Raw genomic sequence first — 16,105 nt, forward strand, 5'->3', positions numbered from 1 at the left:
TTTGTTACTACCAGTGGTGGTGAAACATAATATGTTTGAACAATACAAACAATATTTTGTTTGGACCAATCCTGAAAATATATATGCTTGAAGCAAAATGTGTTTGGGGTATATGTTACCGAAGCGATTTTTTCGAGGGTGTACCAATACACTGTGTATACAAGGCAGATCTCTTTTTTCATTCCGGTGTTAAAAAAAAAATCTCGGTATAACTTCCTAGCATACACAATTCAAAATAGGTCAATTCTTGCTGCAGTTATCGCCATTTCAGCAACATTTCCAGATATGAATGTTGAACACTTTTGTCGTACTTACATAGAAAATTTCATTAAAATTGAAATTTCTTCATTGATTCGTTGTTGTTTCTATCTTTCTTTTAATGACACGTTTCATTATGAATGCGAAGTTTTCCCATCCGTTTATCTCTTCAAACTACCGCCCATTTAGAATTCAATAATTTTTCAATACAAATAAATTTTTAGGAGATTTTATTAGACGTCTTTTTTTTAAGGGCTAAATTTAATTTACAGTTTCTTTGTTAACTTTTCGTTTCTTTCATACATCAAATAATTTAATTTCTATCGACTAAATCAACACTAAAAAAATAATAAAATTAAATAAAATATATAAATGTGAAAAAATAAAAGAAAACACAAAACAAAAATCGTTACAAAATATTATGAACACAGCTTCAGGATGAATTCTATCGGATGTGGGATTTATCTAGTCCTTTGGATACCCAACACAGGTTGAGCCAGTTGTGTTCGTATTCAATTGTCGCTGAACCAAACGAATTCGTATTCCTTTAAGGTGTTCTCCGCCGGTCGGCTGTCTTTCTCGTTCAATCTGCGCCATGTAATGCGTGGATGGTAGCCATTTTCATTAGCCACATATTCGATAGTGCGCTCCACATTGTCATCACCAATGGCATAGAAATTGCCTTCCTTATTGCCATTGCGCTTTCCAGTCTCCGTGTGGCCGTGGTAATCCAAAATGTATTTGAAACGATACAAATCGCCATCACCGCCAACAGCACTGCTACCTGATTTGGGGTTGAAATTTGAATTGCCTCCCTTGCCAAAGGCAGCACTTCCAATTGGATTGGAGGGTGTTTTTTTAGTGTTTCCAGGCGCTTTTCCACTTGGATTGAAGGCATTCGGTCGGCTAGATGGCGCTATAGAGGATGATATAAATATGCCATAAATTAAAGAATGTTATCCTAGAATTTTGTTCCACCCATAAACCCGCTTGGACGATAGGACATATAACGGTAACGGCCGAACATATGTTGACGCCGTTCCTTCCCATGCACTTACATAAAATGGTTGGTTTAGCCGCTACAACACCCTGTGAACCCACTACAGCTGGCAGCACATCTTTCACAATCATGTCCATGATATCCATTTCACCGGTTGGTGTCTTAGCTGCAAATGTTTTCTTATTCTCCTGTTTTGAGCCTGCTGAAAAAGGAAACAAAGTATACAGATATGTCATTACTTATCCTTAACACTAGAGGGCATTAGTGATGGCGAGAAAAATACTTGATTGGTTTGTGTCCTTGTTTGTGAAGCCACCAGCTACATTTCCAACAGGAGTTGAGGCAGCGCTGGATGGATTTGGATAAGTAGAAGCTTTAGTGTTTGTGTAGGTAGGTGGTGTCGCTTCTTTGGGTTTAGTGTAAGTTGGTGTGGATGGCTTAGAGCTTGTGGAAGCTGTTGCAGGACCTCTAGTATTTGTAAATGTGTTGGTGGATGGTTTTGTGTTTGTATTTGTGGGAGTTTTGCCATTTGTGGAAGTAGTGGTTGGTTTATTCAATCCTGAGAAAGGAAATTTATTACTTTATTTTTTTAATAAAAAAATGTGTATTTGATAAAAAAAATCCTTTACGAAAGCGAAGCAATTTTTTGGTTGATTTTTCCATTTTATGTGGAATATATCTCCAACTCGACTGGTGTGATAAGAATAAGATATTCAGCAGCATATATTTTTTTAGGAGTTTTTCCTATAAGCAATTTTTTTGGTAATTTCATGAAAGAAGGTAATTTTGTAAAATAAGCATAAATAGTATGCAAATAATTTAAAACAGGGAACGCTTTAAAAAATTCTACAAAAATCTTACATTTCCTTAGCGAAAGCGAAGCATTTCTTTTATTTTATGTAAAATATTCCTGAGCAGCAGCATATCTCTATTCAACATTTTTTTTCGTATGAACACATTTTTGGTAAGTTCATAGTGTAAAATAACAGTAACAAATATGCAAATAACTTACAACGGGGAACTCTTAAAAAAAATCTGCAAAAATATTAGAAAGCCAAGCATAGTTAAGGGGAGTTTTTATGTAACATCTTGATTATTATACCCTCCACCATAGGATGGGGGTATATTAACTTTGTCATTCCGTTTGTAACACATCGAAATACTGCTCTAAGACCCCATAAAGTATATATATTCTGGGTCGTGGTGAAATTCTGAGTCGATCTGAGCATGTCCGTCCGTCCGTTCGTCTGTTGAAATCACGCTAACATCCGAACGAAACAAGCTATCGACTTGAAACTTGGCACAAGTAGTTGTTATTGATGTAGGTCAGATGGTATTGAAAATGGGCCATATCGGTCCACTTTTACGTATAGCCCCCATATAAACGGACCCCTAAATTTGGCTTGCGATTGCTCTAAGAGAAGCAAATTTCACCCTATCCGGCTGAAATTTGGTACATGGTGTTAGTATATGGTCTCTAACAGCCATGCAAAAATTGGTCCATACCGGTCCACTTTTACGTATAGCCCCCATATAAACGGACCCCTAAATTTGGCTTGCGATTGCTCTAAGAGGAGCAAAATTCATCCGATCCGGTTGAAATTTGGTACATGGTGTTAGTATATGGTCTCTAACAACCATGCAAAATTTGGTTAACATAGGTCCATATTTATATATAGCCCCCATATAAGCCCCCAGATTTTACCTCCGGAGCCTCTTAGAGGGGCAAAATTCATCCGATCCGGTTGAAATTTGGTACATGGTGTTGGTATATGTTCTCTAATGACCGTGTAAAAATTGGTCCATATCGGTCCATAATTATATATAGCCCCCATATAAATCGATTCCCAGATTTGGCTTGCGGAGCCTCTAAGAGAACCAAATTGCATCCGATCCGACTGAAAATTGGTACATGGTGTTAGTATATGGTCTCTAATGACCATGCAAAAATTGGTCCACATCGGCCCATAATTATATATAGCCCCCATATAAACCGATCCCCAGATTTGACCTCCGGAGCCTCTTAGAGGAGCAAAGGTCATCCGATCCGATTGAAATTTGGTCCGTGGTGTTAGTATATGGTCTCTAACAATCATGCAAGAATTGGTCCATATCGGTCCATAATTATATATAGCCCAATATATACCGTTCCCCAGATTTGATCTCCGGAGCTTCTTAGAGAAGGTTGAAATTTGCAACGTGGTGTTAGTATAAGGCCGCTAATAACCATGCCGAAATTGGTCAATATCGGTCTATAGTTATATATAGGCGATCCCCAATCACATAATCATGGTTGCCACTCGAGCCAAAAATAATCTACCAAAATTTTATTTTTATAGAAAACATTGCCAAAATGTTATTTCTATAGAAAATGTTGTAACAATTTTATTTCTATAGAAAATTTTGTCAAAATTTTATTTCTATAGAACATTTTGTCAAAATTTTACTTCTATAGTAAATTTTGTCAAAATTTTATTTCTATAGAAAATTTTGTCAAAATTTTATTTCTATAGAAAATTGTATCCAAATTTTATTTCTATTGAAATTTTTTTCCAAATTTTACTTCTATAGAAAATGTTGTCAACATTTTATTTTATCAAAATTTCTACGCAATCCATGGTGGAGGGTACATAAGCTTCGGCCTGGCCGAACTTACGGCCGTATATACTTGTTTTGATTAATGTAGAAAAAGAAAGTCAGCAGCATATATCCTTTAAAATTTTCTCTTATAAGGCATTTTGTTTTTGTTTAATTTCATAAAATAAACTAAGGATAGACACACAATTTAAAACAAGGAACTCATACAAAACAAAAAAAAAAATCGCAGAAACCAAATTTTCAAAAAAAAAAAGATAATAATAAAATAATGTTTACATAATGATAAATTCATTAAATATGAGCAAATTACCTTTTTAACTCACATAACGAAACATTTTTATTGAAACAATGAAAATATTCATTAATGCTATGATATGTTTCATTATTTAGTAGTTAAAAATCATCACATTAATGAAGAGTTCCATTGTGTTTATGAAATTGTTACTTTGGCAGCGTAGATTTTATTATGAAATCTGTGTAAATACTCCCTGGATAGCTAGATCAGATTAACAACATTTTTTTTGTCATGTTCATTGGGACAATAATAATTTTGCATTTTTATACCCACCACCATAGAATGGTGATGGGGGTATAATAAGTTTGTCATTGCGTTTGTAACACACCGAGATATCGATTTTCGACTCTATATAAAGTATATATATATGATCAGGGAGAAATTCTAATCACGCTACAGCCTTCAATAATAAAGCTATATTGCTTAATTTTTGCAAAAAGTCGTTTTTTTGTCTCCAAGCAGGTCAAGTTCGAAGATGGGCTATATCGGTTCATGTTTTGGTATAGCCCCCATATAAACCGATAACCCGATTTGGGGTCTTGGGCTTATAGAAACCGTATTTTCTATCCGATTTGGGGTCTATGGCTACTACACTGAAGAAAATATTGTCGTGAGGTCAAAGATTTCATGTCTTTAAAATACGACTACAAATTTTGCTTAGCGTAGAAGACGCATTTTTCTAAAATAAAGTTATTTTCCTTGTCCAAAAGTCGATAAACTTTTCAATGAAGTCGTATTGTCCATATAATTAAGTGATTTGACTTAAAAATGGGTATCTTAACATGAAAGAAAAAAATTATAGGCTAAGGTCAACTTGACTTTAATAATTCAGAAAAATTCTTTAAATTTAATGAAATTGTCTTTAAATTTGTTGTCTTTTTGCATCTTGACTACAAAGAAAAAAATCGTTCAAATATAGGACATGTTTTTCAAAACTTTATTTTAAAGAAGTTTTTTACTTCAAACATAGCATAATTTCTACTGGAAGTCGAGTCCTAATTTGGAAAATAAAGTTGCCGTTAACTCGTTTTTAAAAAAAAAGCTGAGAAAGCGAAAAATTAAAATTTGCTTCCTAGAAGCAAGTACACAAAACCTAAATTAAAAAAATAGAATTGTCTCTTAAAAGTATCCTTACTTGTATTCTCCGCTTCTTTGGCTCGGAAGCAATACCAAATTTTTTAAAGTAAAGACAAAATCTTTGGAACCGAGTATGCTTTTTTTTTCAGTGTAGAAACCTTATTTTCTATCCTATTTTCCTAAAATTAGAAATCTAATGGTGTGCCGAATAACAGGTTGGCTGATAAGTCCCCGGTCTTACACATAGATGGCGTCGCTAGTATTAAATGCATATTATTTTTATATAGTACCAACCATCATTCGTGATTCGTGTCAAAATTTGACGAATGATCATAAACTAGTTTGATTACTCGTTTACGTTATTGCCACCGATTCATGCAGTGTGGATGCACTGCCTACTTTATTGTATACCAAAAAGCGCAACTAAACTCTTACTGCTGAAGTATTTTTTGCTGGGGCCTTACATCAAAAATGTAGTTTGCGAAACAAATAAAGCGAACTTGCAAATTCCAATGTGTGTAAATACTGTCATCAAATTCCATTGGGTAAGTAAAAAAAGAGGCAAAGCTTTCAGCAACAAGCTTTTAAAGTTATAAGCAAGCTCAAAATTATTGTCAATTATATACTTGGTGGGTTCGTATCTCTGGCATAGTCCTGTTCTTCCGAGTTACGAGAAGCGGTTGCTACATTTCCTACAGGAGTTGAGGCACTAGTAGATGGATCAAAATGGGTTCCAGCATTTTTGTGTGAATTCGATGGTGCAGAAGCTTTCGACGATTCCGATTGTATTGGAGTCTTAGACTTTACTGGTGATTCAATTTGGGTTGATGGTCCTTTATTATTAGAGTAAGATCTCGCTTTTGTTGGTGATTCAGAATGTATTCCTGCTTTAGTATTTATCTGTGTCTGTGTACTGGTCTTATGAGCTTTCTCAGCTGTAAATTTAAAATATCGATGACGTTGTTATAGAAAACTTTGGTACTAATTGTCAATGTATGAGTAATTTTATAAAGTATGAAAGACAAAAAGTGCAATAAAAAATAAATTATTAGCATTTTTTTTTTTTCAAACCATATTGTTCAAGCGGTCTGTGAAAGCAATTTTACATAAATTTATAATTTAAAGCTCCGGAGATAGATTTTGTAAATATCGGAACCAGCAAATATATGTAAACACAAAATAAAAAATTTCTGATTCAATCACGAAATTAATTGATCCAATTTATTTTTTAATTGAAATGTCTTCAATCACAGAAATGATAGTATCAATTAAAAAATTAATTGATCCAATTAAAAAATTAATTGATACTATTAATTTGTGTGATTGATTTTTGTTTCAATTAAAAAATTTTTTAAATCAATTAAATTTTTAATTGACTATTTTTTAAAACTCAATTAAAATGTTAATTGGAAAAAATTTTGTGAAATTTGTTTCTGTGTAGGTATAATATCATAAATTTTCTTCTCAAATTTCAATTTAGTTGGAATCTTTTGAACTCCATGTTGTACTCATATAAGCATTTAATGAGATATTTCGAACTAGATTTTGAAGGTAAAGAAAATTCGATAACCATGTTCGTGAAATAAACATTTCTTAGTCTAGAAAAGCAATGAATTTCGCATTTTGTAAATTTTTTCAAACATTTATAAAAACTCAAAAATCAAACCAAACCACTCCTATTGTTATGAAACAGAATTTATGGAAGAAATTTCTGAATAATTACCAAAAACAAAAAAATCCAGAAGCTACCAAAAAAGAAAATGTTGGTATATACCAAGAAAATTAAAAATTTCGATTTTTTTTGTAAAACCTAACAAAGCGTTCAATTTTGAATGGCAGTTTCACCTTAAAGATTGGCTGAGTAATTGTAAAGCTAAAAGAAAATTAAAATACAATGACAATACTTCTTGATTGTATGTTGCCCACACTGCCCTCTATAGGCTGGTCGTTAGTGGTGGACTCGTTGGACGAATAAGAATGCGGTGAGTGCTTAGTCTTCGATTTTCCTAGCTTAGCTGCCGTATTTTCACTTGGGGAAGCTGATAACGATGCTCTAAAGCTTTCAGATGCCACCAAGGAGACATCTAATTTCTCATGTGAATGAATCGAAGCATTCGAGGTGATAGTAGAAGTTTTCAACTGTGTTGTACCTTTGGTGTTTGTGTATGCTTGTGTAGGGGCTTTGTCTGCTGCTAAAATAAATACGAGCACGTTAAGTTTAGTAATGAAAATCTTTTGTTTTATATAATATATAATGTTTAAAATAATTTCATATCGTATTCAATATTTGTCGCTTTTTAATTTTAAAATAAAAAAGCTTATTGAGCTAATTTAAAAGTTCGTCAAACAAGACCACAAGTATCCTTTTTGTAAATTTTTGCAAGAAAAAAATTTTGCTAGAAAACTCAGATAAATATGATTTAACAAGCAAATTTCCAAAATATTTCGATGAAAATCCAAAATTCCAACAAAAATTTAAATGGGAAAAATTTTGATATTTTCCAAGAGCGAAAAAAATTATGATTATATTTGCAAAGAAAATGAATCAAGTTAGGAACATTTGTTGCATTCATATAAATTTTAAAGGGCAATGGTTGATTAAATAAATGAATAAATAAATCATTGCTTTTAATAAGAAATTTAGAAAATACTTTTGAAAGCATAGACAATTCATTAAAACATAAACAAACAAAAAAAAAAATTAAAGATTGTAATATTATAAAAATATTATACAAATTTCAAACTACACCAAATCACTCATATTGCAATGAAGTAGAATTTTGAGAATAAACTTCTGAACAACTATGATAAAAAATCAAAAAGCTATAAAAATTGAGAGAATTTTAAACTTTTCCAATAAAGTGAAAATATGCGTATATGAAATCTAACAAAGTGGCTAATTTAGGTTGGTGACTCCAAAGAAAGCTTAGCAGCAAATTGAAAAGCTTAGCAAATTTAGACAAGATTAAGGTCAATACTTCTTGATTTGTGTATATCTTCGCTTTTTTTTTGGTAGGAGAAATGTCGATAACATAAAAGAAGCAACGATCTTAGAAATTTATATTTTACGAAAATGGTTTAGGAATAATGTATGCAAGTTAAAGTTTCAAACCAGACCAAACCACTCATATTGTTTTTAAAATGGAATTTTGAGAAGCATTTGACATTTTCGTAGAGGGTGATTATTTGCGTAATTATTCTAGCAAATCGGATAGAAGGATTAACTGAATTAAAATGTTCAAACTAAGAGAAAATTAAGGACAATACTTCTTATATGGTGTATATCCTCGCTTATTTGTATGTTGCTCACACTACCCTCTATAGGTTGATCAATATTGGTGGCGCTGTTTGACGCATAAATATGGGGTGATTGATTGGTCTTCAATATTCCTAGCTGAGCTGATGGGTTTTCATTTGACGAAGCTGATAGCAATGCTCTAGAGCTTTCAGATGCTACCAACTGAGCAGTTGATTTCTCATTTGAAGGACTAGAAGCTTTTGAGCTCGTCGAAGTTTGGAACTGTGTTCTACCTCTGGTATTTGTGTATGATTGCGTAGGGGTAATATGAACTTTATCAGCCGCTAAAATAAATGCAACCAGAACATTTTTAATAAATTTAAATAAAATGTAGTTTGTAAATTAATGCATTTCAGTTTCAAGATGTGATATTTATCGGTTTTAGAATAAAAAAAGCTAAGTAAGTAAGTAATTTCGGTAGGAAAAACACAAGAAACGAATATTGTACCAGTTTATAATAATAATAGTAATAATAATAATAATAATAATAATAATAATAATAATAATAATAATAATAATAATAATAATAATAATAAATAATAATAATAATAATAATAATAATAATAATAATAATAATAATAATAATAATAATAATAATAATAATAATAATAATAATAATAATAATAATAATAATAAAATAATAATAATAATAATAATAATAATAATAATAATAATAATAATAATAATAATAATAATAATAATAATAATAATAATAATAATAATAATAATAATAATAATAATAATAATAATAATAATAATAATAATAATAATAATAATAATAATAATAATAATAATAATAATAATAATAATAATAATAATAATAATAATAATAATAATAATAATAATAATAATAATAATAATAATAATAATAATAATAATAATAATAATAATAATAATAATAATAATAATAATAATAATAATAATAATAATAATAATAATAATAATAATAATAATAATAATAATAATAATAATAATAATAATAATAATAATAATAATAATAATAATAATAATAATAATAATAATAATAATAATAATAATAATAATAATAATAATAATAATAATAAAATAATAATAATAATAATATAATAATAATAATAATAATAATAATAATAATAATAATAATAATAATAATAAATAATAATAATAATAATAATATAATAATAATAATAATAATAATAATAATAATAATAATAATAATAATAATAATAATAATAATAATAATAATAATAATAATAATAATAATAATAATAATAATAATAATAATAATAATAATAATAATAATAATAATAATAATAATAATAATAATAATAATAATAATAATAATAATAATAATAATAATAATAATAATAATAATATTAATAATAATAATAATAATAATAATAATAATAATAATAATAATAATAATAATAATAATAATAATAATAATAATAATAATAATAATAATAATAATAATAATAATAATAATAATAATAATAATAATAATAATAATAGTAATAATAATAATAATAATAATAATAATAATAAAATAATAATAATAATAATAATAATAATAATAATAATAATAATAATAATAATAATAATAATAATAATAATAATAATAATAATAATAATAATAATAATAATAATAATAATAATAATAATAATAATAATAATAATAATAATAATAATAATAATAATAATAATAATAATAATAATAATAATAATAATAATAATAATAATAATAATAATAATAATAATAATAATAATAATAATAATAATAATAGTAATAATAATAATAATAATAATAATAATAATAATAATAATAATAATAATAATAATAATAATAATAATAATAATTTTTTTATTAACAATAATAGGAAACTATATACAAGAAATCATAATATTTGTAACAATGTAATATTTGTAAAACGCTTATATCTTTTTGAAGCACAATTTGGAAAGGTTTCGATAAAAATCCAAATACAACAAAAATGTAAATGAGTTTTCCAAGAACATAAAAAATTTTGTAATTATCATAAAAATCGTGAAAATTTTTTACTTAGTGCTTTCGTATAATTCTCAAATGTGACATGAGAAATTTTGAAAAAAAAAACTTGCACTGTGGAGAATTTCCGATCTTAATGGAATTTATTGAAGAAACACATAACCGAATAAATAACGAACTTGAAATTTTGTAAATTTCACAAGATTAGAAAAAGTTATTGAAATTCATTTTGTTAAAAATTTTGAGAAACAAATTTACCATAAAAATCTTAAAGCTGTAAAAATGAAAATGAGAATATTTTTGGAAAAATAGCAAAGCGTTCAATTTAGATTGGTAGTTCCAAAGAAAGCTTAGCTGAATGAAATTTTCAAGCTAAGGAAAAATTAAGAAAAATACTTCTTGATTGGTGAATATCCTCGCTTATTTTGATGTTTTCCACACTGCCCTCTATAGGCTGATCGTAAGTGGTTGCGTCGTTCGACGAATCAATATCGGGTGAGTGATTGGTCTTTGATAGTCCTAGCTGAGATGCAGGATTTTTATTTGGCGAAACCAATAGCGATGCTGTAGAGCTTTCAGATGCCAAAAACTGAGCAGTTGATTTCTCATTTAGATTAATAGAAGCTTTCAAGCTAGTAGTAGGAGTTTTTAACTGTATTCGACCTTTGGTGGTTGTGAACGCTTGTGTAGGCGTGACATAACCTTTGTCAGCTGCAAAAATAAAGACCCTCATGATAGTTTTTTTTTAATATAAAACTTCATTTGTTTTGTAAAATAGGTAATATTCTTATATAATAAAAAAGCTTTTTGAGCTAATGAAGTTTCGATAGGAAAAAAAAAGAAAGCAAGCAACAAATTTCGTCCCTGTTTTCTAAATTTTTGTGAATAATCTTTGAAAAACTGCACAAAAACCTCATCCTTTTATAAAATACTGTAAAATTTCAAGAAGCCCCTTATGAAACATTTTAGACAAAAATCCAAAGGCAACAAACATGTAATTGCAGATAATTTTGACATTTTACAAAAACGTATACATGTTTTTTTTATAAATCAAGCAAACCAAAAATATTTTAAGCTGAAAAAAAGTGAAGAAAAATACTTGATTGTTGTACATCCTGGCGAATTTGTGCCTTTCCAAACCCAAGTTCGTTAGGCTCATCATAAGGGGTATTGTCTTGGGGAATATGATTTGTCTTTGCTAGTTCTGGCTGAGGTGCCGGGTTTTCACTTGAGTAATTTGATAGCGAAGCTCTTGAGCTTTCAGATGCCACGACCTGAGCAGTTAATTTCTCCTGTGAATGAGTAGGAGCTTTTGAGCTCATTGGATTTTTTAACTGTGTTGTTCCTTTGGCAGTTGTGTGTGCTTGTGAAGGGGTAACATAAGCTTTGTGCGCTGCTAAAATAAATACAACCACAACAAATTTTTAATAATTTCAATAATTATTACACATCAGGCTCAATATTCGATATTTATCACTTTTTAAAATAAAAATAAAGAAATTTCGATAAAGAAAAAGCAAACAAAAATAATTAATTTTGTATTTGTATGCACAAGAAATCATAAGTTTTGAGAAAACCTTTGAAAAACTACATTAAAATGCTCATAACTTTATTAAGCAAATTTTGAAAAAGCCAACAAAAATATAAATTTTAACGTTTTCCCAGAATATAAAAATCTTGTTATTATCATGAAATTTACCAAGAATTTCAACATGATGCTTTTGTATAAATGTGGACATTTAATGAGAAGTTTGGAAAAAAAACTTTGAGGTTAGAGAATTCCCGATAACAATGTGTAACGGAACGAAATACATTTTTGAATTACCAATAGTGTAAAACAAAATGTATTCGTCCTTACATGAATTTTTTATACCCTCCATCATAGGATGGGGGTATATTAACTTTGTAATTCCGTTTGTAACACATCGAAATATTGCTCTAAGGGTCGTGGTGAAATTCTGAGTCGATCTAAGCATGTCCGTCCGTCCGTCCGTCTGTTGAAATCACGTTAACTTCCGAACGAAACAAGCTATCGACTTGAAACTTGGCACAAGTCGTTGTTATCGATGTTGGTCGGATGGTATTGAAAATGGGCCATATCGGTTCACTTTTACGTATAGCCCCCATATAAAGGGACCCTCAGATTTGGCTTGTGGAGCCTCTAACAGAAGCATATTTCATCCGATCCGGCTGAAATTTGGTACATGGTGTTAGTAAATGGTCTCTAACAACCATGCAAAAATTGGTCCACATCGGTCCATAATTATATATAGCCCCCATATAAACCGATCCCCAGATTTGGCTTGCGGAGCCTCAAAGAGAAGAAAATTTCATCCGATCCGGCTGAAATTTGGTACATGATGTTGGTATATGGTCTCTAACAACCATGCAAAAATTGGTCCATATCGGTCCTTAATTATATATAGCCCCCATATAAGCCGATCCCCAGATTTGGGTTCCGGAGCCTCAAAGAGAAGCAAATTTCATCCGATCCGCCATGATATTGGTATATGGTCTCTAACAACCATACCAAAATTGGTCCAATCACACAAAAATTGGTCCATATCGGTTCATAATCATGGTTGCCACTAGAGCCAAAGATAGTCTACCAAAATTTTATTTCTATAGAAAATTTTGTCAAAATTTTATTTCTAGAGAAAATTTTGTTAAAATTTTATTCGGTTCATAATAAATTTTTCATCATTGTCAAAATTTTATTTCTATAAAAAATTTTGTTCAAATTTTATTCGGTTCACAATCATGGTTGCCACTTGAGCCAAAAATAATCTACCAAGATTTTATTTCTATAGAAAATTTTGTCAAAAGTTTACTTCTATAGAAAATTTTGTGAAAATTTTATTTCTGTAGAAAATTTTGTCAAAATTTTATGTCTACTTTGTCAAACTGAATTATATACGTATTGGATCGATCTTTTTTGATTTAATATATACCACGTATGGACTTACATACAATTTAGAAGATGGTGTTAGGAGGATTTACGATACCTTGCCATCGGCAAGCGTTACCGCAACTTAAGTAATTCGATTGTGGATGGCAGTGTTTAGAAGAAGTTTCTACGCTATCCATGATGGAGGGTACATAAGCTTCGGCCTGGCCGAACTTACGGCCGTTTATACTTGTTTCATTGTGCCTCATCTTGTTTGATGTATGTGTTCTTGTGTGGCCACTGCTCTACTCTCCACATACCCACGGTCGTTCAATGCCGTCTGGGTGGTTGGGAGATCAATGATTCATGAGGCGTTCTGACTCTCAGCAACATTTATTTTTGCGTGCTATGAGTATAATTCTCATCTACGTCGTGGCTGTGGGAGAATATAAACTCGGGGTTTTTGGGTAACGAGTAAGAGTCCCGACAGCCGAAGGGTATTGAACACGACGAGTGGCACGACCGCAGTCAGTTCACACTAAGCGACAGGAACTCTACCACCGCACTATTTGTTTCAGCATTTAGCTTGCTTCCGCACTAATTGTTTCGGAAATTAGCTTGCTTCCGCGCTAATCGTTTCCCGGCGATAAACTTGCTTCCGCACTACACCCAGAGAAGGAATATGATCACCTCAAACATGTTTTAAGAGCAAAATTTTAAAAAATTTAGTTTTTGAGATAGAGCGTCTTTTGTGAAGCAACTTTTGTTACTGTGAAAAAAAAAATGGAAAAAACGAATTTCGTGTTTTGATAAAATACTGTTTTCTGAAGGGAAAAAATACGATGGAAGCAAAAACTTGGCTTGATAATGAGTTTCTGGTATGCAAAATTCGAGCGTGGTGAAATGAGCACGGAGGACGGTGAACGCAGTGGACGCCCGAAAGAGGTGGTTACCGACGAAAACATCAAAAAAATCCACAAAATGATTTTGAATGACCGTAAAATGAAGTTGATCGAGATAGCAGAGGCCTTAAAGATATCAAAGGAACGTGTTGGTCATATCATTCATCAATATTTGGATATGCGAAAGCTCTGTGCAAAATGGGTGCCGTGCGAGCTCACATTTGACCAAAAACAACAACGTGATGATGATTCTGAGCGCTGTTTGCAGCTGTTAACTCGTAATACACCCGAGTTTTACCGTCGATATGTGACAATGGATGAAACATGGCTCCATCACTACACTCCTGAGTCCAATCGACAGTCGGCTGAGTGGACAGCGACCGGTGAACAGGAAAGACTCAAAAGTCCGCTGGCAAAGTAATGGCCTCTGTTTTTGGGATGCGCATGGAATAATTTTTATCGATTATCTTGAGAAGGGGAAAACCATCAACAGTGACTATTATATGGCGTTACTGGAGCGTTTGAAGGTCGAAATCGCGGCAAATAAGTCCCATATTAAGATGAAAAAAGTGTTGTTCCATCAAGACAACGCACCGTGCCACAAGTCATTGAGAACGATGGCAAAAATTCATGAATTGGGCTTCGAATTCCTTCCCCATCCACCGCATTCTCCAGATCTGGCCCCCAGCGACTTTTTCTTGTTCTCAGACCTCAAAAGGATGCTCGCAGGGAAAAAATTTGGCTGCAATGAAGAGGTGATCGCCGAAACTGAGGCCTATTTTGAGGCAAAACCGAAGGAGTACTACCAAAATGGTATCAAAAAATTGGAAGGTCGTTATAATCGTTGTATCGCTCTTGAAGAGAACTATGTTGAATAATAAAAACGAATTTTGACACAAAAAAAATATGTTTTTCTTTGTTAGACCGGGGACTTATCAGCCAACCTGTTATATAAGGTCAAATAAATAAAGCTCGTACTACTATTATTATATAAATACCACCAAATCGTGTTTTCTTAATTTAAGGTTCGTGGTTGATCCTGGACGACCACTGGTCTATCTCAGCCGACGACAAAACCACGTTACAAATGTTAATGGAATTCATTAAATAATCACATTTTTAATCAAAAATTCAACAAAGTTATACTTTTGTAAAATTTACAAGATTAGAAAAAATTATACAAGTACAAATCTTCAACCAGACCAAATCACTTATTATAAAATTTTATTTTGTGAAGCAAGTTTACCATAAAAAAATCGAAAAGCTATTAAATTTTAAGTAAGAAAATTTTTCTCATTTTCCAAAAAGTGAACATTTTCGTGATTTCTTTTATAAAACAGAGGAAAGTGGCTAATATTGATTGCCAGTTGCAAAAATAGAAATAGATAGTATGAAAAGTTCAAGCAAAGAGAAAAGTAAGAACAATACTTCTCAATTGGTGTATATCCTCGCTTTTTTGTATCTGGCCCACTTTGCCCTCTATAGGTTGATCGTTAGCTATGGTGCTTTTAGCTGTCTTCGATTGTCCTAATTGGGCTGACGTTTTTCCACTTGGCGAAGCTGATAATGATGTTCTAGAGTTTTCAGTTGCCACAAACTGAGCAGTTGATTTCTCAAGTGAATGTGTAGAAGCTTTCGAGCTGGTAGTAGGAGTTTTCAACGAAGGGGTAACATGTTTTTTGTCAGCTGCTAAAACATATATGACGACAATATTTTTAATCATTAAAATTCTTTGTTTGGTATAATATGAATTTTTTAGATACGCTTTCCACTGCAGCTTATGAAATAAAAATAAAAGCAGTTTTT

General features: G+C 30.7%; 1 protein-coding gene across 4 annotated transcripts in view; it reads right to left on the reverse strand.

Moving 5' to 3' along the window:
- Positions 1-471: 471 nt before the first annotated feature.
- l(3)mbn (lethal (3) malignant blood neoplasm) overlaps positions 472-16,105 on the reverse strand; it is a 50,702-nt gene continuing 35,068 nt past the window's right edge. The window contains exons 5-7 of one of the 4 annotated variants that reach the window (XM_075306097.1): positions 1,542-1,817; positions 1,317-1,457; positions 472-1,174 (exon numbers count right to left, since the gene is read on the reverse strand). In XM_075306097.1, the coding sequence (XP_075162212.1) occupies positions 771-1,174; positions 1,317-1,457; positions 1,542-1,817 (821 nt within the window). In that variant the 3' untranslated portion in view covers positions 472-770. Of the gene's footprint in view, positions 1,175-1,316; positions 1,461-1,541; positions 1,818-16,105 lie in introns of all 4 variants that reach the window. The other 3 variants (XM_075306096.1, XM_075306099.1, XM_075306098.1) reach the window with 3 other exon arrangements.

Source organism: Haematobia irritans, chromosome 4, assembly GCF_050003625.1.
Source record: "Haematobia irritans isolate KBUSLIRL chromosome 4, ASM5000362v1, whole genome shotgun sequence".
Lineage (NCBI taxonomy): Eukaryota > Metazoa > Arthropoda > Insecta > Diptera > Muscidae > Haematobia > Haematobia irritans.